Below are 23,971 nucleotides of genomic sequence, written 5' to 3' on the forward strand. Positions count from 1 at the left end.
ATGGAGTGGATTACGCCAGCCAATAGAGGACAGACTGGACAGCTGGGTTTTTCTAGCGAGATAGTAGGGCGTGGGGGGGAAGAACATAGTATTTGGAGCTGGACCTGGGATTGAATGTTGTCTCTGCCAGTTACCAGCCAACAATGGAAAGTTATTAACCCCTCTGGACCCAGTGTCCTCAATGACAAATGTGAGCTGATGATGAGACATTGAGAAAATTAAGTAAAACAAATTGTGACCAATACATAACAGGTATTCAATACTGCATCTGTTAATTGCAATGAATTATTTGGCGAACGTTTACCTATTATAAAGATGGGGGTCAAGGTACGTTTCTATAAAAGTTGGAAAGGGTCAAGTTCTTTGCCTTTCCATCACTTCAAATGTAGAAAGTAATGCGTTTTGGTAAAGGACCTAATAGTAGGGACTGCAAAATTCCATGACATTCTTGGAAACAAAAGTACCATGTGACCTCATCAAATAATGCAATGACTTTCAATGGATTAAAGGGGGTTTCTGTCACAAAAAGAAGCAAGAGGTCAGATCCCACGCATGGAAAATTATATCAAACTAATCCCTAAATAAACATCTGTGTTACTCATGCTCCCCGCAAGTCAAGAGCAACCCATGCAGGGATGGCGCCCTCCTCCAGCCTTCCTCCTGGACCTCGCTGCTCCCACAGCTCAGGAAGGCCCTGCCCAGCGGAGACAAGCCTGCCCTGAGCACACCTGGGGGCCGGGGGGTTGGGGGGCGCCCGCCCTCTGACTTCTCTGCTGGCCCCTCACCTGTGGGTTTTCATTGGCCAGATTTGTATTTAGGATTAAGGAGAGTGAGGAGTCACTCTTTCCTATTCAAAATCAATGCAGGTTGATAACCTGAAACAAACGCCTTTTTCATCTAAGGAAAAAATATGGTCAAAAAGGTCAACTAACGTTAATACAAAGAAGAAAAGGCACCATTTTCTCTTTACCAACATGTAACGGGTTTTCTCTTTTTACTTATTTGTTAAACGAGAAAAGTGAAGGAGGGAATGCAATGAACTAGGAATGCAATGAACTGCGCACTCATTCAGCAGGTGACTGCCAGTCCCCGAGGGGGATGCCTCCAGAACCGCCTGGAAGCCACCCCACGACAGCGTCTGGGGACTAGGAAGAGCCCGGCACAAAGACACGACGCGGTAGGATGTGGACCCCCCTAGTTAACCGGAGGTGCCTGAGTTACGATCTAGCATGAAAGATAAGAGTCTGAATGGAACACGGCAGCAGCAACGCCTCTGTGCTTCACCCGAGAGTCCAATCAATGGATGCGGTTTGCTGACTGCGACACGCAACAAAAGGGCTTTCTGTCCTGCTGGACGCCTGATAAAGGCCACACACTCTAAGCCCCGCAGTAGAGAGAGATTTTGTTCCATTTGCCCACTGAAGAAAGGTTTTTAAAAAGGCCCACAGCCCCTCTGCTCTTTGTGTGGCGTTACTCACAGTGCGGCTCGTAGGGAGGCGGGGGGTCTCCGCAAGGCACGCACTCCATGTCTTGAAAACCAACAAGTTTGGTCTTCCTGTAAAATCTAGAAGAGAAAGGGAAATAATCCTTGTTAGCGTTTTCATCTAAGCTCACAGCTGCAGCAAACAGACTTAGGTGATAAATTACTGGCAGTCTCCATTACCAGTTCTAGTGTTTAAAAAAAGGTTCTCAAAGGCTTAACTATAACAGCAGACAGACACATCCTTAGAAAGGCCTCTGAGCATGCAGTGAACGCTTAAGAAATAACAATTCACTAAACGTAACTTTGTAGGTTCTACTCAGCCCCACTTTTCGTACACTGAGGTGGGGTGCCCGTGAGGGCGTATGAAATCTGGACATTTCTATTGTCATTTAAATGACAAAATGCCTTGTGAAGTGCTAGTTTTTAACCTTTGAAATTCGGAGACCAAAAATGCTAAGCAAACCATAAAAGTATTGGAAAAATACAGGCAGATACTGATACAATCATGATAAAAGGGGGCATCTTTCTAGGCATGACAAGAAACCCAGGAGCCAGAACGGAAGAGATTAACAGCTTTGAACACACGTGCGCGCGCACAAACACACACACACACACAGATGCACAAATACTAGAGGCATCTGAAGAGCAAAAACAAAGTATCATCAACATAGTGGGCAAAAGAAAATTGGAAAATAGTTCTAGTCATGGTATTGTCTATAACTTAAGACTATAACATAAAACTTAAAAATCATTATGGTGAAAGTGAACAAGGCAACTGAAAAACAGGCAACAAACACTAATTCCCAAAAGAAGAACATTTCATAATTTTAAAACTTCATAATTAAATCTAAAAAGATGATGCAATTAAATTTAAAAAATTAACAGTAAAATGTTCAACCTCATTACTAACAAGTAAGTGCAAATTGCAGTGAAAATATACCATTTTCACTTAGAAAATGGGGAAAGTGTTGGCGTGAGCCTAGGCAAAGAGGCACTTGTGTTTATTGCCAGTGGGCACATAAATTGACACTTAGGAGGGCAATTAGCTGTAGGCCATCAGAACTCAATAGAATAGTTTACATTCTACCCAGTAATTTCATTTTTTGAAATTTATCTTCAAAAAATAATCAAGTGGGTGAAGCTGGATGTAAAGAGTGTAACCACAGCATTGCTCATAAAAGAAAAAAAGTCAACGAGGCACAGTCCCATACCCAAAGCAGACACGACCAGCCATGGTAGACCCAAGGCTGTGGAATACAAAGGGACCTTTAGAAATGATGATGCAGATCTACATATCTATTTTTTTAAATTCATGAATTATCATTAAGTGGAAAAGAAAGAAGTGTGAATAATATAATGCCATTTTGCACAGACACACGCTTTGGTATAGATTCTTTCAGATCATTTATTTACCAATGCAGCTAAGAACAATTTTTGTGTATATATTTGCATTGTAAACAGTTTGGAAGGATATTATATACCACATATTAACAACTGATTATTTCTAGATGGTGGGGATTCAAGTGATTTTACATATATGTATATCTTCCAACTTTTTCATGACAAAAATAGTGACATGGAGAATAAATTACAGATCAAGTTTATAAAGACAGATAGATGCAATTATTTTGTGGAATTGATAATGTAGTAGCAAATCTGTATGATTTGTGGTTGAAGCAAAATTTGCATTTGAAACTAGATAATTAGACCAAATGTCCAGACATATCCAGCACTTGCTCAACCTTCCATTTTCATTTGACTGTGAAAATCTGTTTAAATGATTGTAATATGGTGACTTTCCACCAGAATTTATAAAAAATATTTATTTTGGAATTTATAAAGTAAAAGTTAAAGAACAAAGTTGGAGGATTCACACTTTCTGATATCAAAACATATTACCAACTCCAATGATCAATACTGGCATAAATGCAGACATACAGACCAATGGAACAGAATAGAGAGCCCAGAAATGAACCCTCACACGTATGGTCAAGTGCTTTTTGACAAGGGTGCCAAGACCACTTAATGGATATAGGGCAGTCTCTTCAACAAAAGATGCTGGGAAAACTGGATATCCACATGCAAAAGAATGAAGTTGGATCCTGATCTTTCACCATATACCAAAATTAATTCAAAATTAATTAAACGTAAGACCCCAAACTACAAAACTCCTAGAAGAAAATATAGGAGAAGTTTCATGACATGGACTCTGGCAATGATTTCTCGGATATGACATCGAAAGGCCACCAGAAGGCATATAGTAAATAGGCAACAAAAGCAAAAATAGACAAGGGGGAATAAATTAAACTTAAAACTTTTGTGCATCAAAGAATACTATCAATGTATACTTATTCCCAAACTCAAGGAGTTGTATACAATAAATATGTACAGCTTTGTCAATCATACCTCAACAAAGTGGTTAAAAAAAGGTCACAACCAAAAAAAAAAAAAAGTTTTAAATTATAGTAATAATAGTTTCTTTGGTGGTTAAAAAAAAAAAAGATACAATGAAAACAGTGAAAAGGCAACCTACCCCTGTGGGAAAAAATATTTGCAAATCATATATATGATAAGGGATCAATATTCAGAATATATAAGGAACTCCTACAACTCAACAACAAAAATCAAATAACCTGATTTTAAAATGGGCAGAGGACTTGAATATTTCTCCAAAGATTATATATAAATGGTAAGCAAGCACGTGAAAAGACGGTTAACATTACTAATCATCAGGGAAATGCAAATCAAAACCATAGTGAGGCATCACCTCACACTCATTAGTGCTATGAAAAAATAGCACTAAATTGCACTAAATGATCTGAAATGAGCTGCTATTTAAAAAAAAGTGTTGGCGAGAATGTGGAGAAACTGGAACCCCTGTGCACTACTGGCAGGAATGTTAAATGGAGCAACTGCTATGGCAAATGGTATGGAGTTTTCTTAGAAAATTAAAAATAAAACTACCATAAGATCCAGAAATTCCACTTCTGGGTATATACCCAAAAGCATTTTTTTTAAACTTCTTTTTTTATTCATTTATTTATTTTTTGGCGGTGCTGGGTCTTTGTTGCTGTGTGCGGGCTTTCTCTAGTTGTGGCAAGCGGGGGCTACTCTTTGCTGCAGTGCACAGGCTTCTCATTGCGGTGGCTTCTCTTGTTGCGGAGCATGGGCTCTAGGCGTGCAAGCTTCAGTAGTTGTGGCACGCAGGCTTCAGTAGCTGTGGCTCACGGGCTCTACAGCGCAGGCTCAGTAGTTGTGGCGCATGGGCTTAGTTGCTCCACGGCATGTGGGATCTTCCCGGACCAGGGCTCGAATCTGTGTCCCCTGCATTGGCAGGCGGATTCTTAACCACTGCACCACCAGGGAAGTCCTAGCCAAAAGAACTGAAACCAGGATCTTGCTGAAGAGACTGTCTTTCCTCCATTGTACATTCTTGCCTCCTTTGTCATAGACTAATTGACCATAGGTGCACAGGTTTATTTCTGGGCTCTCTGTTCTGTTCCATTGATCCATATGTCTGTTTTTGTGCCAATACCATGCTGTTTTGATTACTGCAGCTTTGTAGTATAGTCTGAAGTCTGGGAGGGTTATGTCTCCTGCTTTGTTCTTTTTCCTCAGGATTGCTTTGGCAATTCTGGGTCTTTTGTGGCTCCATATAAATTTTAGGATTTTTTGTTCTAGTCTTGTGAAAAATGTCATGGGTAATTTGATAGGGATCACAATAAATCTGTAGATTGCTTTGGGTAGTATGGCCATTTTAACAAAATTAATTCTTCCAATCTAAGAGCATGGGATATCTTTCCATTTCTTTAAATAATCTTCAATTTCCTTTATCAATGTTTTCTAGTTCTCAGTGTGTAAGTCTTTCACCTCCTTGGTCAGGTTTATTCCTAGGTTTTTTTTTTTTCGTACACAATTTTAAAAGGAATATTTTTAAACTTTATCTTTCTGATATTTCATTGTTAGTCTAAAGAAATGCAACAGATTTCTGTATGTTAATCTCGTATCCTGCTACCTTGTGGAATTTGTTTATCAGTTCTAATAGTGTTGTGTGGAGTCTTTAGGGTTTTCTATATAGAGAGTCATGTCATCTGCGTATAATGACAACAATGTGAATATACTTAACACTACTGAACTGTACACTTAAAAAATGGTTAAGATGGTAAATTTTATGTTACATTTTTTTACCACAACTAAAAAATGCATTTAAAAATCTAAAAATAGGTAAAAACCATAGGACAATATAAGGGAGCTTTCTTAGATGTACTTCTTGCTAAACATTGTAATATATGCGGACTAATTCTCTTTATCTCAGACAGAAAACATGCCAAATTATAAGTTGATTAAATTAAATATTAAGATAGTCTAATATAGTTTTTAAACAGAAAAACTCTTTCTATGTAAATAAGCTAAACAAGTGCTGGGAATCAAATGTGGACATTATTGAACATTTTTAAAATAATGAATTCTACTTGTGACAAAACAGTTTGGAGGTCTGAGCTCTCCCTGAAATAGAACAAAATATATTTGCCAAAAATATAATTATTAAAATATATGATGAGTTTGAGGGCTGTAACACAAATGAGGCTAGCAGGTGAGAAAATACCATGTTTTCAATGACCATTAAGTCTAACTAGAAACCTTAACTAGATAGGAGGTTGGATGGGCCTGCCTTGTTGCCACTGCTCACAGGAGAGGTGATACTTGGGCATGATGCTCATAGCAGCTATCAGCAGTGGTACAGAGATCATCTAAAAGCATTCAGAACCTGCTCTGCCAGCTTCTTGATTACAATGGCTGGACGGCAGAATGTAAGATTTTTTTAACTGCTACGAAATTTTCAAAGCCATCAACCGACTCTCACTTTTTCCACTTAGTACAAAATGAGATTAAGGTCTGAATCCTAAAGCACAGAATAATTAGTGAATCACCAATTATGTATTAACGGTCAAAGACACTGTTTTTTTATTTTTAAAAAGTCTCCTTAAAATTATCATTCAATTTGAAGATGAAGATACAGAAATTAGAGTTTTAAGATGTGACAAAAGATTAAGTGGGTAAAGAAATCTATAAATCTTTAAAAATTATTCTACTCTCTATTTTGTTTAGATTGCCAAGGTTTGGGGGACATAGATATATTTGCCACTCTGCTCCTGACCAAATGAGACAGGACACAAATTTTTAAAAATTAAATAAGACAAAAGAGAACAGAGACATAGACACGGTGTCTGGTTAACAAGTGGTTTTTTTCGTTGAACTTTAAATTTTACTCTGTGCTTTCAGCTAATGCAAAGAGACAAAAGGAAACCACACTGAATTTTATCTAATTTACTGTCTGATGAGATGCACCATATAAATACATCTGTCCACCCAAAATATTCCCCAACACTGAATGTGAAGAGGCGTTTTTAATTGAGCTGAATCCAAATAACACTACTTAGTCTAATGAACACCAGCTTGATAACTGCTATTCTAAGCAAGCCTGGTTGTAGACACTAACTCTTCCACCAATGAACGCATTTCTGCAGGGGGATGACAGACCCCAGTCCAGCCCTGGTTTCAGAACGGTCTCCCTTAATACAGGTTTGAATGCCGCTGCCACGTCCTGTGTGTGACATCAGGTCCCATTTCCTGCAGCGCGTCCGTCGGGGGCGGGCGACAACTCTGCCCCCTCCCACACACCCGTGGGCTCCCTGTTTGTGCTGGAGGGCCAGCCCCCTGTTCACAGGTCTCAGCAGCCAAAGCGACAGCCCCAGTGACACTGAGAAGATGCTACTGAAAAGATGACCGCCAGGGGAAGAGCCTGGTGTTGACTGGGGCGCTCGGGATGGGCAAGGGTTGCCAAGTGCCACTGTGAGAAGGACGGAGGACGGACCAGGCGGCTGGGGAGCAGGGCTGACGGGGGGGTGGGGGGGGGAGTGGGTACAGAACCGGCAGAGGCCATCCTCAGGGGCAGCGAAACAGGACTCGAGCAAGTCATTTATCCGCTCCAAGGATGGACTTCCTCCTTTGTAAGGAGGGGGTGATGTTAATCCCTAGTGTTAACCATCCCGGTTACTAAAAGCAGCAAAGAACTGGCAGGGGCTGGGTTACTCTTCCAGGGCGGGGCCCCAGGTCCCCTCGGCAGAGAAGGGAAGGGGGCGTGGCCCAGAACAGGGGCTGGAGGCCCTTTGGCCACTTTCTGCAAAGCTTTCACTGGCCCCCAAAAACATTAATTGGCAACAATGTCAATGATTTATCTAGTGCTTACTGTGTACTAGGCGCTCTGCTAGGCGCTCTACATGAGCTATGTTCTTAATCCTTCTGACAATTCTGTAGGCTGGTATTATTATTAGATGATATTTTTATAGGTGAGAAGAATCAATGTCAGAGAAATTAAGTAACTGGCCGAAAGCTGTTGACCATATTTGGGAACGAGGGCACTGAATTTCCCTAATTGGTCAAACTGTAGCACAGAGGACAGACTTTCCACACTGGTGTCCGGTGGGGGGCTGGGCCTTTGGGCAGCAGAAGATCCTGATCTGAGTGAGGCCGCGGCCGCAGAGGGCAGGCATCACACCAGGAATAAACTTGCCCACCTTATGCCTGACCTTGGCATTTTTCTGGAGGCAATACACAATTTGCGTATTTTCTTTCTGCCTCAATTTTCCTGTCTGTCAAACGGGTGTCAACTATTTTCCTCTTTCACAAAAATACAGTCAAGCTGGGTGAACACTTTGAAAACACCCTGGAAGACCTGGAAGAGTAGAAGTCACTCTATAATTGTTGCCTGCCTCATACCGTCATGCTTGCTTAGAAAGGATGTAATTTTCAACTAATCATATAAATAAACTACGAAACACCATTCAAATGTCTACTCATTTCTAACTTTCCCACATCTAAGCATCTATTTACAGAATGAGCAAACACTGTGACACTAAAGCAGTGGGCTCAGGTGACAACAAATTTGGTGAGGCATGAAGGAAGCGTGTTTGGCGGGGGCTCCCTCTCACGCTGCAGCAGCCCACGCCTGGGTTCCCCCTGTAAAAACCGAGTCCTGGGTCTCTGGGCACTGCCCAGCTCAGCCTGGCATCCCCCGTGGACTCCTCCTCTCCCTGACCCCCATCCTCTTCCCCGGTGAAGAGGGCAGAGGAGCAAAGACACGGTTTCATCAGAACAGGAGCAGAGAGGTATCAGGTGCCCCGTTTCTGCCCTTCCATCAGCTTTGCACGAGCTCAAGACTCTGGGTAATAATATTCACAGCTATCAGCGTCTTCTGAGATTACAGGCCGTTACTTTTTAAAAAAATAACAGATTACTGAGATATACTTCACATACCATGCAATCTACCCCTTTAAAGTATTCAAGTAGGGCTTCCCTCCCTGGTGGCGCAGTGGTTGAGAATCTGCCTGCCAATGCAGGGGACGCGGGTTCGAGCCCTGGTCTGGGAAGATCCCACATGCCGCGGAGCAACTAGGCCCGTGAGCCACAATTACTGAGCCTGCGCGTCTGGAGCCTGTGCTCCGCAGCAAGCGAGGCCGCGATAGTGAGAGGCCCGTGCACCGCAATGAAGAGTGGCCCCCGCTTGCCACAACTGGAGAAAGCCCTCGCACGGAAACGAAGACCCAACACAGCCATACATACATACATACATACATAAATAAAAAGAATGTAAGCAGACAAGAATAGCATTAAAATAAATAAATAAATAAATAAAAAAGTATTCAAGTAAATGGTCTTTAGTATACTCACGGAGCTGTGTAAACATCAGCACAGTCAATTTTAGAACATTTTCATCAGGCAAGAAAAGAAACTCGGTACCCTTTGGCAATCACTCCCCCTTCTTCTCAACCCTTCCCAACCACCAGCCCTAGACAACCACTAATTTACTTTCTGTTCTTTAGATCTGCCCATTCTGGACGTTTCACACCAATGGAATCCTACAATATGTGTTCTTTTGTGATTGGCCTCTTTCACTTAGCATAATGTTTTCTAGGTTTCTCCATGTTGTCATATGTATCAGTAATTCATTCCTTTTTACTGCTGAATAATATTCCATTGCTAAATACACTCCATTTTGTTTATCCATTCATCAGCTGATGAACATTTGGGTCATTTCTACTTTTTGATTCTCATGTATAAGGCTGCTATGGACATCTGTGTACAAGTTTTTGTGTGGACATGTTTTCAGTTCCCTGGGTTACATGCTCAAGAGCAGAAGTGCTGGGTCACATGGTAACTCTATGTGTAACTTTCTGAGGAAACGCCGTACCGTTTTCCAAAGTGGCTGCACAATTTTACATTCCCAGTTTCTCCACATCCTCACCAACACCTGTTATTGCCTGTCTTTTGGTTATAACCACCCTGGTGGGTGTGAAGTATGTGGGGTTTTTTTTTTCTTTTTTTTTTTTTTGCGCTGGCTGATGACTAATTGACGTTGTGTATCTTTTCATGAGCTCACTGGTCATTTGTGTCTCTTCTTTGGAGAAATGTCTATTCAAATCCTTTGCCCATATTTTAATTGGGTTATTTGTTTTTTTGTTATTGAGTTGTAAGAGTTCTTTATATATGCTAGATAAGATAGTCCCTTATCACATATATGATTTACGAATAGTTCCTTTAATTCTGGGGGTTGTTGTTTCAATTTCTTGATGGTATCCTGTGAAGCACAGAAGGCTTTAATTTTGACAAAGTCCAATATAGCTATTTTTCCCTTGGTCACTTGTGCTGCTGATGTAAGACCACTACTTTTTGCATCCGTTTGGGTTCTGGGTCTTCACATAAGGACTTGCTTGACCCATGAGGCTATTTCCTGCCCTGTTTCTGCCCTTCAGGCCCAGAGCTCTGTCTGCCCCCTGGCTTCATTAAAATCCCCAGAGCTGGCACCCAGCACTTGTCAAATCCCTGCTCCTGTGGGCACGAGCCGGCGGAGTGCACTGACTTGGAGCGTGGCTTCTGGTGGCAGAGTCTAAGCTACACTGCGCACTGCCTGTGCCGTCTCGCCTGAATAAGCTTAATGATAAGGCTCACTTTCTTTGTTTTTACAACACTGTGAACATCACAGACAATAATTCATGTAAACTGCTTAGCCACTACATGATACAGTTTGCTGCTCCTGTCACGCCACTGGCCCTGGTTGCTTTACTTCGGCAGTAAAGCCTGGGTTCCAGGAAAGCTCCAGGAACCCTGGTCTCTCCTCTGGCTCTACTAGAGACTAATCAGGTTCTCCTGAGGCTCACTCTGTCCCCTCCCCTCCTTACTTCCTGCAGCAATGCCTCGCCCCTAACAGACCACCACACCGGCCCCACTGAGTCCCGGGCTTCATCCGGACTCTGGCTTCCAACCGCCTGTTTCATCTGGCATGTCCGGCCAACCGTTACCTAGAAGCACCTAAAATGTTAAAGTTCCTCCTCCTGGGCTTTGTCTCCCCACCTGGCCCAGGTGTGGTCCCCTTTCTGTCCACGGCCTGGGTTCCTTTTCAATGTGCCCATTTAAGGTCTCCACCGGTACACCTGCCCACCCCCTGCTGCTCTCACTGCCTCTCCTCTTCTCCACTCTCCCTTCTCCTGTAGCCGCCTTGGCCCCTTGGCAGCTTCTGAAATACACCAGGCCATGTCCACCTCAGGGTCTGTGTCCAGAGGGAGCTCACCTTTTCAGCATCGCCCATCCTGATGACCCACTTTGATCCTGCAACCTGCATCCCCTGCATCCCCCAGGGGGCACGCCCAACGTCCTGAGCTGCTTGAGACTTTTTTTCCATAGCAATCATATCTTCCACCTTTTGGCATACCGTATCATTTACTGTGCAGGTATTTGTCAAATCTTATTAGGATGTAAGCTGCCTGTGGGTGGGGATCTCTGTCTTCCTCCCCCAAAGTGATGCCTTACAAAATACCGCAGAAATGACTGGATGGCGGTATTTGCATTTCTCCCATCATATTGAGGACGGACAGCTTTGTATGGTCACAGGCCACACACTCTTCCTCTTCTGTGAACTGAATGTTTTTTCTTTCGTCCCTTTGTCCGTGTTTTCTTTCCTATCGATCTGCAGGAACTCTGAGGATTTTTGGGACACTGAGCCCTGGTCACCACGCTTAACCATTTCATTCTAACCACGCCTGTCGCCGTGCAGGGCACACAGGAGGCCCAGAGAATAGAAGAGCCGCGAACCCCGGCAAGTGTGTTCTGGTTAACGTCAGCGGGCATCTGCACTTGGCAGGGAACCAGAGAAAAGCCTGTTCGGACTAACTGCCTGACTACGCGGGAAGGACTGGCCACGTACCCGGGCAGGCAGTCCCCACAGGTGGCGTCGCGGGTGGCAGAGCAGTTGGCCTTCTGGAAGCGGCTCAGCAGGGCGCAGTCCAGGCACGGCTTGCACTTCTGAAAGCCCCAGTCCTCCTTGAACCTGTGCGGCCGGCACCTCACGCACTGGGCATCCTCCCCGTAGCCAAAGCCACATTCCTGCAGGGAGGAACAGGCAAGAGACAGCTATTCAGCCCCCGCGAGCGTGAAAAAGGAGGACGAGGAGATACCGCGGAGAACTGGGCTGCTGACTGCCCAGCGCCCGCCTCTTGGGGCACAAAGGCCGCTCTCTCAGCGAGTTCCAATGTGTCTCCCCCTGCTAATAATCTCTCTTACGACCTAAGTATACTTAGTCATCCACTTTATTCCAGGAGCACGAGCATTTGAATAAGAAAGTCTCTCCCCTCCCCCCGCCTTCCCCCACCCCCCCCCGCCGCCCCCCGCCGCTGCGGCATTATCGCCAGCTTAGGGCAGAATTACGGCACTTTCTTCTCCAACTCAGCTGGTCATCTGCGTGCTCAGAAGCTACAGTCGGGGAAATATGTAGACACCTACTCACTTATCAAGGCAGAAAATAAGTGCTTTGATAAGTAATAGAACACGAGGACAGCTGCATACGAAATGTCAGAAGCTTACAATATCCGTAGAGAAACTTGGAATGGTTAGCTGTTTATTACTGTCTGAGAGAGGGAAGATGCTTACACAACGCTTATAAGAACACTAAACCCTTGTTTGGATCAAACCCTGTGATACTAAAGGTCTCAAGCATCTCTAGATTTGGCCATCAGAACCCAGAACTGCTTTCCAAGGATGGGCTTCGCAGACGGCTCTTTGACCTGCATACAATCATTTCCACAAGTTCAAGCACTAAATCAATCACAGCATGTCATATGATGTCGTTATAATGCAATCACAGAAAGAATGCTATAGACAAGTGTTCATGATAGTTTAAAAAATAAGTTATAAAACAGAATGAGAAATATGATCCCATTTCTTACAAAAACATTAATAGTAAGTACTAACATTTATCGGGGGCTTCCTCTATGCCAGGATCTCATTAATTCATCCTCCCCCCCCCAATGAGGGAAGCGCTTCCCATGCTCTTATTTCCTGGATGGGAGTATGGGGTTTCCCAGAAGGCATGCACCTTAACCAAAGAGACATTGCTAATGTCAGAACCAGGATTTGAACCTACATGTTTTTTAAATTAATTAATTAATTAATTTATTTATTTATTCTATAGTGCTTTACAATTTTCAAAAGTTTCACACACGTGATTTCATACAATCCCATAATAATCCTTTTTAAAAAATCCTCTATCCCTATATTGCCCCTCTCCCTCCCTCTCCCCACTGGTAACCACTAGTTTATTCTCTTTTATCTGTTGAGTCTGTTTCTTTTTTGTTTTACTCACTAGTTTGTTGTATTTTTTAGACTCCACATATAAGTGATATCATACAGTATTTGTCTTTCTCTGTCTAACTTACTTCACTTAGCACAGTGCCCTCCAAGTCCTTCCATGTTGCCACAAATGGCAAAATTTCCTTCTTGTTTATGGCTGAGTAATATTCCATTGCATATACATACCACATCTTCTTTACCCATTCATCTGTGGATGGGCACTTAGGTTGCTTCCATGTCTTGGCTATTGTAAATAGTGCTGCTGTGAACACTGAGGTGCACGTATCTTTTCAAATCAGTGTTTTTGTTTTTTTCAGATGTATGCCTAGGAGCGGAATTGCCGAGTCATATGGTACGAACCTACGTGGTTTAATTCCAGAGCCAGACTTCATACCACTACACTCTGGGACTTTCAGGCACTTTATGTGACATATGCACAGGAAGATGTCTGAAAGATTGCATACCAAATGTTAGCACGGTTATCTGCACTATGTGATGATTTCTATAGAACACTGGCCATTAAAAAAAAAATCAGACAGCAGCTCTCGAGCTGCGAACAGAGCCCCACGTGGAGGGCATGCTGGGAGCCCACACACAGACAGATGGGCAGCAGGGGGCGGGGGGCGGGCAGCGCTCCCACTCACAGCCTCAGCTTCCTCATTGGGAACCACGGAAGCCAGAACACAGATCCAGCGAGGTCAGAATTCTCGTTTCTCCATAAAATTTATATATTTAACTTCTTCATCCATATTTTTATACAAAGTCAACTAAGCAGTACTTACTGGCTGAAAATTAAATCAAAACCAACATACACACACACACACACAAAGATACAAATGAACTTATTTACAAAACAGAAATAGACTCACAGACATAGAAAACAAATGTATGGCTACCAAACGGGAAGGGTGGGTGGAGGGAGGGATAAATTAGGAGGTTAGGGTTAACATATACACACTACTATACATAAAATAGATAATCAATAAAGACCTACTGTATAGCACAGGGAACTCTAGTCAATATCTTATCATACCTGTAAGGGAAAAGAATCTGAAAGAGTATATGTATACATACATATATATATGTATGTATATATGTATAACTGAATCACTTTGCTGTACACCTGAAACTAACACGACATTGTAAATCAACTGTACTTCAATTAAAAAACAAAAACCAACACAAAGAATAGTATTCCCTGTACTCAATAAGCCACTCAGTAAAGGATATTAGCAATGATACTTCAATCCAGACCTCACTAATGAACTCACTCACATCTGGGAAGGACTATCCCTTCCTTTCCCCCTTCAATTCCTCTGCCCGTCTTTCAATGTGTGTCTTGAACAAGCACAGCAAAGAGCAGGGGAGAAAAACAAAGCAGAAGGTCAGCACCTTCCTAACCCTGAGGGCTCCAGCTAGACAATGTTCTGAACCAAAGGCGCAGACAGGAGCAGGGGGGAACAATTTTAAATACTAATTCACAAATTAGAATTTCTTTAGAATTGTTAACAGGGATTATCTTTTTTGGGGGGTTAGTGGAATTATGAAGTGTTTTCAGTTTTTTTTGTGTGTGTGTTTTCAGTTTTTATACTTCTGTAATGATTTGATTTTCTTGCACAAGGCATCTCTAGTAATCAGGAAAACAATACAGACACACACTGAGAAAGAATTTCTTGGGATGTGTACTTGCTCTTGGCGGGAGGGAGGCCACTGCTATTCTGGGGGGCTGTGCACAGCAGTGGGATCTGCACCAGGACAGTGTTAGCTGCTGAGAGAGCCCCAGGCATCCAAAGGCTTTCTTTAGGCACAGAAGGGAGCCTCCCACCCCGAGTCCCAGGATCAAAGCGTGTGCACATGACATCCGGGGCGGGACCTCCTCACTCACAGGCTGGGCACATCCCTCAAAGTTCCTGCGGCAGCGATTTCAACAACACGCTTTGATCCAGGCAGCTGGGACTGTAAGGGTCTCATATACAGGTTAACACACAACAGAGAAGGAAAGAAAAAGGGAGGGAGAGGAAGATAGGAAAACAAAGGGAAAGGGGTAGGCATCTATGAACTGGTAGCAAACATCAGAAATGTTGCTTTTCAAGCCAGGCGGATACAGGGGGAAAGTGTATATTTTCCTGCATTGGAGCCAAAGACACATCGGCCACTTGCCAGCTAAGTTATTTTGGGAACTCTCTGACCCTCAGACTCTTCCTCTGTGAGATGGGATAACAATGCAGGCCCTACAGGGTTATTCTGAGGAATAAAAGGGAAAACATTTAAAGCCTCTAAACTTTAAATCAAGCACAGGCGTCCGTAAATAAATGATACCGATGGCCATTACTATTTTGGATTCTCTACAGCCCAACAGACCGATTTTCTTGATTCCGGTATAATAAAGCTTCACTGGGGAACAAAGGGATCTTCAGACCCCAGTTTTTTCTAGGCTACTTCAAACATCACTTTCCATCTAAAACATTTTTATTGAATAAAAATTTTTCTAAAACGAATCCCAAGTACCTCCTTTTGAAAATGGGTACATAAGATAGAATTTAACCTTTCCTGGTTGAATCCACTACTGCGTTGTGCCGTCATACAAAGAACTAGGCAGTCCTGGGTCTGTGGGGCCGTTCTGCTGTTCTAACGCCTCTGCCAGGTGGTCAGCTGGCCTCCCTTCCTCCTGCTGAGCGTCGCTGTCTACAGCCACTCACTTCCTCTCTCCAGTCCTGAGAAACTAGAGAAATGATCTGACTAGAAATGAACTTGAAAGAATATACACAGGTATGTTGACAGTTTCATCTCTTTTGAGAAAGAACATATACTTTAGTGTTGGGAAATCTTTGTGCTTCTTTTTTGATTCCTGGCCGTGTCTAGAGTTTATATTGTACATAAGGACCGCTTTGACCGATGAGTTTTTGCCATGTATCGTTGTGTGTGATTTACATGTCATTAGATTTTATAGAATGAGGATTTCATGAAACTTTTTTTTTTTTTTGGTTCATTCTACACTGGACCAAACCATGTATAGAAAGAAAACAAAGCCAGGCTCCAAATGCATCATAGCTTGCCTTTATTAACTGGATATTGGCTTACTATTTCTGCCTGCAGTTTATATGCTCTGGTGGCAGCTGTAGCAATTTTCTTTGGGGCAGATTTAGGTGAGGGGTTGAGAAAAGGCTTTGTATCATCACTATCACAAAAGAGTACCAAAATGTACAGAGCAGGTACCATGAGCCACACTTGAACAGAGATTGATTATTTGGGGGAATTTTATTCAAAATATATTTTCTCTCAGAAACAGACTCACAGACACAGAGAACAGACGTGTGGTTGCCAAGGGGAAGGGGGTAGGTGGGGGAGGGAGGGATGCAGTGGGAGTTCGGGATTAGCAGATGCAAACTAGTATGTGTAGGATGGATAAACAACAAGGTCCTACTGTAGAGGGAACTACGTTCAATATCTTATGATAAACCATGTGGAAAAGAAGATGAAAAAGAACGTACGTATGTATAGCTGAGTCACTTTGCTGTACAGCAGAAATTAACACAACATTGTAAATCAACTACACTTCAATAAAATTTTTAAAATATATACTTTCTCTAAAGTATTTGCCATTTAAAAAAAGATTATTAGAAACACAGCCTAATATTATTTTTAAACTTTTACGAATAATATCATTGCTTTCAGTTCATGAGAGTCTAAGAAGTGTATGAAGAGATCATTCCACATGTTAAATTAACTAGACATCTTGAATTAACTAGAAATTCAGAGCAATTATTTCCAAAGAATTACTGTATAGCGTCCATGGCAGCAACCACATTTAGAGCTGATTTGTCATATTTCTAAAGCACCATAAATGTAGAGACGCCATAATTATTTGAAATCCAGGCTATAAAAAGCATATAAATATTAAATTACCCCCATATAAATGTCTACCTTGATGTTTTTATTTCATTCAGTAAAACGAGGTAGTTAAAAATGCCTTGAAATCTTCCATATTAAGTTCAGTAAACAACTACCAAGAGAAACAGAAGGAGGCGAAACAACGGAGAGAGAGAGACAAAGACAGAGAGAGTGACAGAGACAGAGAGACAGAGAGACCGAGGCAGGGGGGTCACCAGCCCCTGTCCCATGGTAACCCGTCTTTCCATCCTTCGTCCCTAACTTCCTACTCCCCCACTATGCCAGGTTTGGGGAAACCTCCCAGACACACCCTCCTCGTGTGTGGACAACTGTTCTGCGTCTCCTTTTTGTTCACCCCGCTCAGCGCATTGTGGGGAGCGCCGGCATCAGTCCCTGAGCGCGGGTTCCTCCACAGGGATGCAGGTTGTTACCCCATGGGAGCTGCTCTTACTCATCACTGCATGCCAGGTGCTGCGGCACAGAGGGTACCCTTCGAGCACTGCCAGCTGAGCTGGCAAGGATCACGTGATCTAATTGGGCATCTCATGAAAATATCAACAGTATCAGATCTTTTGGTTTTTCCCACGTTACCTTGGGGTACAAGGGGGCGAGCTCCCAGGCACAGTACTTCCTTTGGGGACAGAAGCAGAGGTGTGGACAGGTCCATGGTGACAGGAGGAAGGGGCAGGCTGCCCACACTGGCTCTGCTTAGTCTTTCCTTTGACAGACTCTCTGCTTGACCAAAGTCTGCAGGCGTCTTTGAGCCACTTTTTCGACTGCACCCCGTTCTTAGGTCTGGTCTTGAAGAACCCGGTTGTCCGAGGATCCTGTCCGGTTGGTTTAGCCAGAATCCCCCATCCTCAGTACCTGCTTATTCTCCATACCTGACCTCCCAAGCCACCCACCCTACCCCCCGCCCCAGGTGATGCCTGGTCCCCTGTCCGCCTGCAGCAGGAATCCTGGTGTCTATTTAGCCAGGATCCCCCTTCCTCCGCTGTTTCCTCTTGGTGATTGCCCACCCTGACGCCCGCTCTGCTCCTGGGCTATAACCCCCCATGTGTCCACGTTGGATTTGGAGCTGAATGCAGCTCTAGAGCGAGGTCTCTCTTCTCCTGTTGCAAAAGCTCCTGAATAGAATTTGTTTTTACTGCTTTAACCTCTGTCCTGTTCTGGTTTTCTTTGACACTTTCCAGGTTGTACTGAGTTCTCCCTCTCACCAGTTATTAGAAGGACCCTGTGTGTGTGTGTGTGTGTGTGTGTGTGTGTGTGTGTGTGTATGTTTGGTGTGGGAGGCTAAGGGAGAGGGAGGAGAAGGGGGAGGGAAGAGTGAGTCAGTCACTGGCCTGGGCTCCAGAATTAGCTACAAGTTTTATTTTTATGGAGGACGGTCTGCCATTAATATCAACGCTAGAAATGCACTGAGTCTTTAAAACAATACGGCAGTCCTTTATTTTTGAAATTATGACCTGGTACCTTAAAGCTTAAATGAGATACCTAGGACTTCCCTGAATCGCCGAGGAGACCTTTTTATTAATAAACTTTGAGGTGAGAAAATATACACATGGATAAAAAAGAATGCAATTTAAAAAAAAAAGCATTGCCATAGGGTTCCTACTTACTTCCCCAAATCATAAAAGAAGTGACTAACCCTTGGCATCTGACATCGCCCCCTACCCCGCTTCCCCAAAGCCCGCGTCCCTGGAGCTGTCAAAGGTTCTCTGCGCGAGCACGCTCGAGTCGGGCTCCTGGACCTCCTCCCAGCCCATCTGCGCATGTCCTCGTGAAATGTAGTTCTAGCAAGAACCCTGTGGGGTCGGCTTAACCAGGACCCCACCCTCAGGGTCCTCAGCCTCCCACCCCCCAGGTGACATCCGACCGTCCCACCCTGTGTTCAGCAAGAATCCCATCGGGTCGGCTTTGGTCAGAAACTCTCTTCCTCTCATGTCCCCTGGTAGTAATTCCCATCACTGACTCGACCCCTGCTCCTCGGCTATGAATTCCCACTCATCCAGGCTGTATTCGGAGATCAGCCCCTTCCCTCCCCCCTGTAAAATCCCCATGCCTACTGCAAAGGTTCTGAACAATGCCCTGCCCTGCCAACTTCAGCAAGTGCCACTGAATATGTTCTCTTTCACCGTAGTTAAGCCAGTGTGTAATAAAGAGCTGCTTGCTGGGTAAACAGACGGATGAACAAATATTGTGTGAAGCAGTATTTGCTAAAGTTTATTATTAGTAGTAGTATTAGTATTAGTACTACTACTATTATTTTATCCCAGGGAGCAAAAGCCCCTAAGGGCCACAGCAATATCTCCTAGCTGGTAAGGCCAAGTCTTCCCCCTGGGCGGGTGGAGATGTGAGCAGTTTCCTTATCTTGGTTCCAAAGCAAGAGAGGGTTGGACCCAGCTGGGCTTCTTCCACCCAAGCTGGGGGCAGCCGTGGCTCTGTCACTCTGCCCACTATTTTTAAGCCACATTTGGTGGCTTTCCAGTAGCAAAATGACTCCAAGTAAACAGTGTTCATATCCCCTTCTCTCTTCTCTCCCTCTGCAAATCCAGAACTGAACAAAAAGCACCAGTGGATCCCACCTACACGCCGGGGGAGCAGGCCCGCCCCCCGACAGGGGAGATCCTCACAGGCCATGAATTATCCGGGAAACACAACCAGGGGCCTCTGGTCAAAAGCACTATTTATTTTTACAGCCAATAAGTATTAACTTGGGTTCTTTGAACTTTGAAAGCTCAAATTGGATGGAGAAGAAGTTATTTACAAAGAAAATCTAGGGCACACAAATGGAAATGACAAATTAGATTCAGGTGTCGCTGGTGTGCAGCAATCAGCTTTTTAATTTCCTTTAAGAAAACAACACCAAAGACATATCCCCCCAACTTCTGGTTTGTGAAAACCCATAGTTGAGTTTTCTAACGAAAAAATTACAAGCTAGAGCTTGTTAATATCTGCCAAACACCCCTGGGCTTGATTAGGTATAATTAAACACAAATAAAGTGAGCGACACTGTAATTAAATGGCAGAAATGAATCTCTTTCATGCTTGAAAAATTACATTAATTTTTTGTGTGATTTTCTTCATAAGGTTGTAAACAGTTTTCCAAAGAGTAGATGTCTTTAAAAATAGGAAGCCCCGCATGCACTCGTGTGGAGGGAAGGATGTTGTTGTTTACAAGAATTAACTTTTTTCACATTAACTAAAGTCATCCCAATAATTGCTTAGCAAAAGCTTACTTTGAAAACCGTTCCAGAGACTTGAAGTCTGTTTCCAGAGGCTCATGCAAAAACTAGTTTCTTGATTTACTGCCGGGAGGCGATCGTGTTAAAAGCACACTGTTGGCATTAATGCTTGGTGCGGAGGAGGGGCCGTGGCCGGGCAAACTCTAGACGGTGAGAATTCAAGTCTAATGTGGTCACTTCGGGAAAACAAAAATCATCTCCCACTCACTCTCACGAGCCCCCGGGACGCCACCGAACACTCACGCACACGGTCGCGGTCAAAACGCCCAGCGTAGCTGCTTACAGAGCCATGGAAATCATACTCGGTATTTTTTGCCTCGGAAATAGGAAAAAGACATTATTCATTATCTTTACCATAAACTTTCAAAGACTAAAAATTAAACCCTGCAGTGGCGGAGAGAGTAAATATGGCTCAAGGGGATAAAATCCTCAAAACAGACGCTAAATGGCTCCGTGACCCGTCACATATTTTCCCAAAGATTCAGGAAAACGACGTCCTAAGCTGAGTTACTAAAAGGAGCCGAAATGACAGAGGTGGCGCTTGGGGCTCTGAGGGAGGGACCTGGGAACCAAAAGGGCTGCTGAGATGCTAGGGCTCAGGTGGCCCCAGGGCGGCACTGGTGGGCGGGGCCGGTGGAGCGGGCGGGACAGGTGGGGACCAGGACAATGCCGACACCCGCAGGAGGAGGAGTGGAAGGCTGCCGGGAGCAGCTCCTGCATCGCACACGCTGGGACATTTGTCTCTGCTTTCGAAGTTGGTCCTAAGCCACAACTTCTGGCGGGAAGTCGATCATTCTAGAACGACACTGTCCAATACGACAACCATAACCTCACATGGGGAAACTTAAATTTCATTACTTAAAATGAAATAAAATAAGCAACCCAGTTCCTCGGTGACACCAGCCACAGTTCACGTGTTCGATAACCACAGCGGCTCGTAGCACCCGTGTTGAACGGCACAGGTAGAGACCACGCGCATCAGCACAGAAAGTCCTGCCAGGTGCGCTGTCCTCAGGCATTATCAAGACGGGAGGCAGACGGTGACCCCAAGAGCCCCCCCTCCCCCCCCACACTGTCACTTACTTACAGTGATGGTGGACACAGCGACTAACCTCTGTGCCCCATCTGTAAACAGGGGTAGTTATGTTCCCCACTTAAGACCTATGCTGTAAGAATTCCTTATGTCATACAGAGATCACATAGAACCTGGCTCACTATAAGACATGTTGGCCAATGTCAGCTATTTTCGTTGCATGGTATATATCACAGACTCACAATTAAAGACATTTTGAGAGAGAGTCCATATTTTTTAGCTTAAGACACACCCTGCAGATGAACACACGCAAAGTATCCAGGGTATGAGGTTAAAATAAGTACTCGTTTAAAAAGTGGCCAAAGCTGAGAAGGGCACGGCTCGCAACAAGCATCAGGGGTCTTACTGAACCTGGAGCTGCTGCGTAGATTCCTTACGCTCTCACAACTGAAAGGAAGTGAAAAGCGGTCGGGAAACAGCGACCACACGCCACAGGTGAGCAGAGCACATGCTGCCCCAGGAAAGCTCTTCCGGCACCTTCCAACAAGCCCAACTGCGTGTCCTAATGTAGAGACCTAACCATGGGAGAGCAAGCCATACCTTGTGAAAAGGCAGGACTGAATGCCTTCCAAAGAAAATAATAAATAGGAGTAATAAAACCACAGATGGAAATTTTAACTGTACCTGCTTACCCAAAGTATTTCCAAGCTTGAGTTTTAAGGTATAGATATATGTTTGTAATTCAAAGAACCTCATGACCTGGAATTTATTTTGGATAGACATGATAGTAGAAAAATGGACAGAAGTTTTAAATTATGCTTAGTACAGCAGAATAAGTTACATAATAATGTTAGAATAAAGATTATTAAAAGCTCTATGTTTGGTGAAAATGCTTTTTAAAATTCTTAATATAAAGAAAACTTTAGTTGTGGATATCAATAATTTGATCCAGCTTTCCTACTTTTTCATAACTAATTATAAAATATTTGCTATATATTGTGCTTTCAAAATTTCAAACACCACTGGTAACCAAAATGGTACACCTCAGTTAAAAAAGTAAAGACTCTTGGGCTTCCCTGGTGGCGCAGTGGTTGAGAGTCCGCCTGCCAATGCAGGAGACACGGGTTTGAGCCCTGGTCTGGGAAGATCCCACATGCCGCAGAGCGGCTGGGCCCGTGAGCCACAATTGCTGAGCCTGCGCGTCTGGAGCCTGTGCTCCGCAACAAGAGAGGCCGTGATAGCGAGAGGCCCGCGCACCGCGATGAAGAGTGGCCCCCCGCTTGCCACAACTGGAGAGAGCCCTCGCACAGAAACGAAGACCCAACACAGCCATAAATAAAAAAAAAAAAAAAAAAAAAAAAGTAAAGACTCTTGTACTCATCTGCTTCATTACAAATTAACAGGTAACCCCCCCGCCGCCATGATATATTTAGTATTCCAAGCAACAAGCAAATAGACTATTTATAAATGTAGTTATCTAACAATTTAACAAAAACTTAGTCTCAGTGACAAGAATAAATTTTGCCTTGATTTGCAAAGCTTGGAAGTGACAATTAACCAGTTGAACATACTTGTCAATTTAAGTGATTTATCTGATTTTAATATACTCAGAACTTACTCTTCTTTCCTTTGAAAGATATATGTTCTTGCTAAAAATTTAATAAAGGCAGCCTGGAAGGAAGAAACTGCAAATTCATGAGTGGACAGTTTAGAAACTTCCAGCTCCAAAGTAATTGCTTATAAAAAACTCACATCCTTTGCCTTGATTAATTAACTGGAAAATAAAAATATATTTTTACTTCCATAGGTATGTTTGACTCCTTTGCCTTTCTTACGCTTTACATTTTAGACCCTGAGCGAGGCTCACTTGCTAATTTTATTTACTAAGAGCTAAACCCAAGCTAAAAGACTTGGCAAAACATTATTTGCAACACACAATCACACATCCATTAACTTTTATATTACTAGATTTAACTGTCATCTTTTTTTTCCAAAACCTATCCGAGGCTGACAGATTGGTCCACTCCTTGAGCAAAGATTCACTAAGTGTCTGTTAAAAGGAGCTGGGCGGTCTGTTTAAGACAGTGAGGGTGAAAGCTGAGGGGTTGCCTGCCCGCAGGGTGGACACCTCAGGACAAGGCAGGAACACCCTCTACATTTGTAAATTTGTGCTTCTGAGTGGGTCCTGAGAATCTAATATTTCAGTGATGTCGTTACCTTTACTTTTACTCTTTCTCACTCAATTTTTTGTCCTGGTCTTTTTTTTTTAATGAGGAAAATGATCATAAATATTAATAACTAAAATAAGTACACACAGGCAGGGTTATTCAGATTGCTTCCTTTTGGTGGCTCCTGATGAAATAAAGTTGGACAGCTATTACAATACTCAGGGAAAATTACTACCTAATGAAAAATATTTCTTATGGATATCTGTGGGAAATTATGAAATACAGAAACTGTTATCAGATAATCTCAGAGGACGGATTTAAAAAAAAATACTGCGAGCTGATAGAACCTTCATCTTCATTCTCTAGATAAAGAATGAAGGTTAGGGAGCAATTTCTTAGAAATGATTCACTCATCTCTTCGAATCTGTGATATATTCATATTTTCACAGAGATTTGACAAAAGAACTCT

At 43.3% G+C, this 23,971-nt stretch overlaps 1 protein-coding gene across 7 annotated transcripts in view; it reads right to left on the reverse strand.

The window, feature by feature from the left end:
- Window positions 1-23,971, reverse strand: part of TNFRSF19 (TNF receptor superfamily member 19) — a 98,084-nt gene that overhangs the window by 45,056 nt on the left and 29,057 nt on the right. For all 7 annotated transcript variants that reach the window (XM_082435686.1, XM_082435688.1, XM_082435687.1 and 4 more), the window contains exons 4-5: window positions 11,745-11,923; window positions 1,479-1,564 (exon numbers count right to left, since the gene is read on the reverse strand). In XM_082435686.1, the coding sequence (XP_082291812.1) occupies window positions 1,479-1,564; window positions 11,745-11,923 (265 nt within the window). The remainder of the gene's footprint in view (window positions 1-1,478; window positions 1,565-11,744; window positions 11,924-23,971) is intronic.

Source organism: Balaenoptera physalus (genome assembly GCF_965194825.1).
Source record: "Balaenoptera physalus genome assembly, chromosome: 18".
NCBI lineage: Eukaryota > Metazoa > Chordata > Mammalia > Artiodactyla > Balaenopteridae > Balaenoptera > Balaenoptera physalus.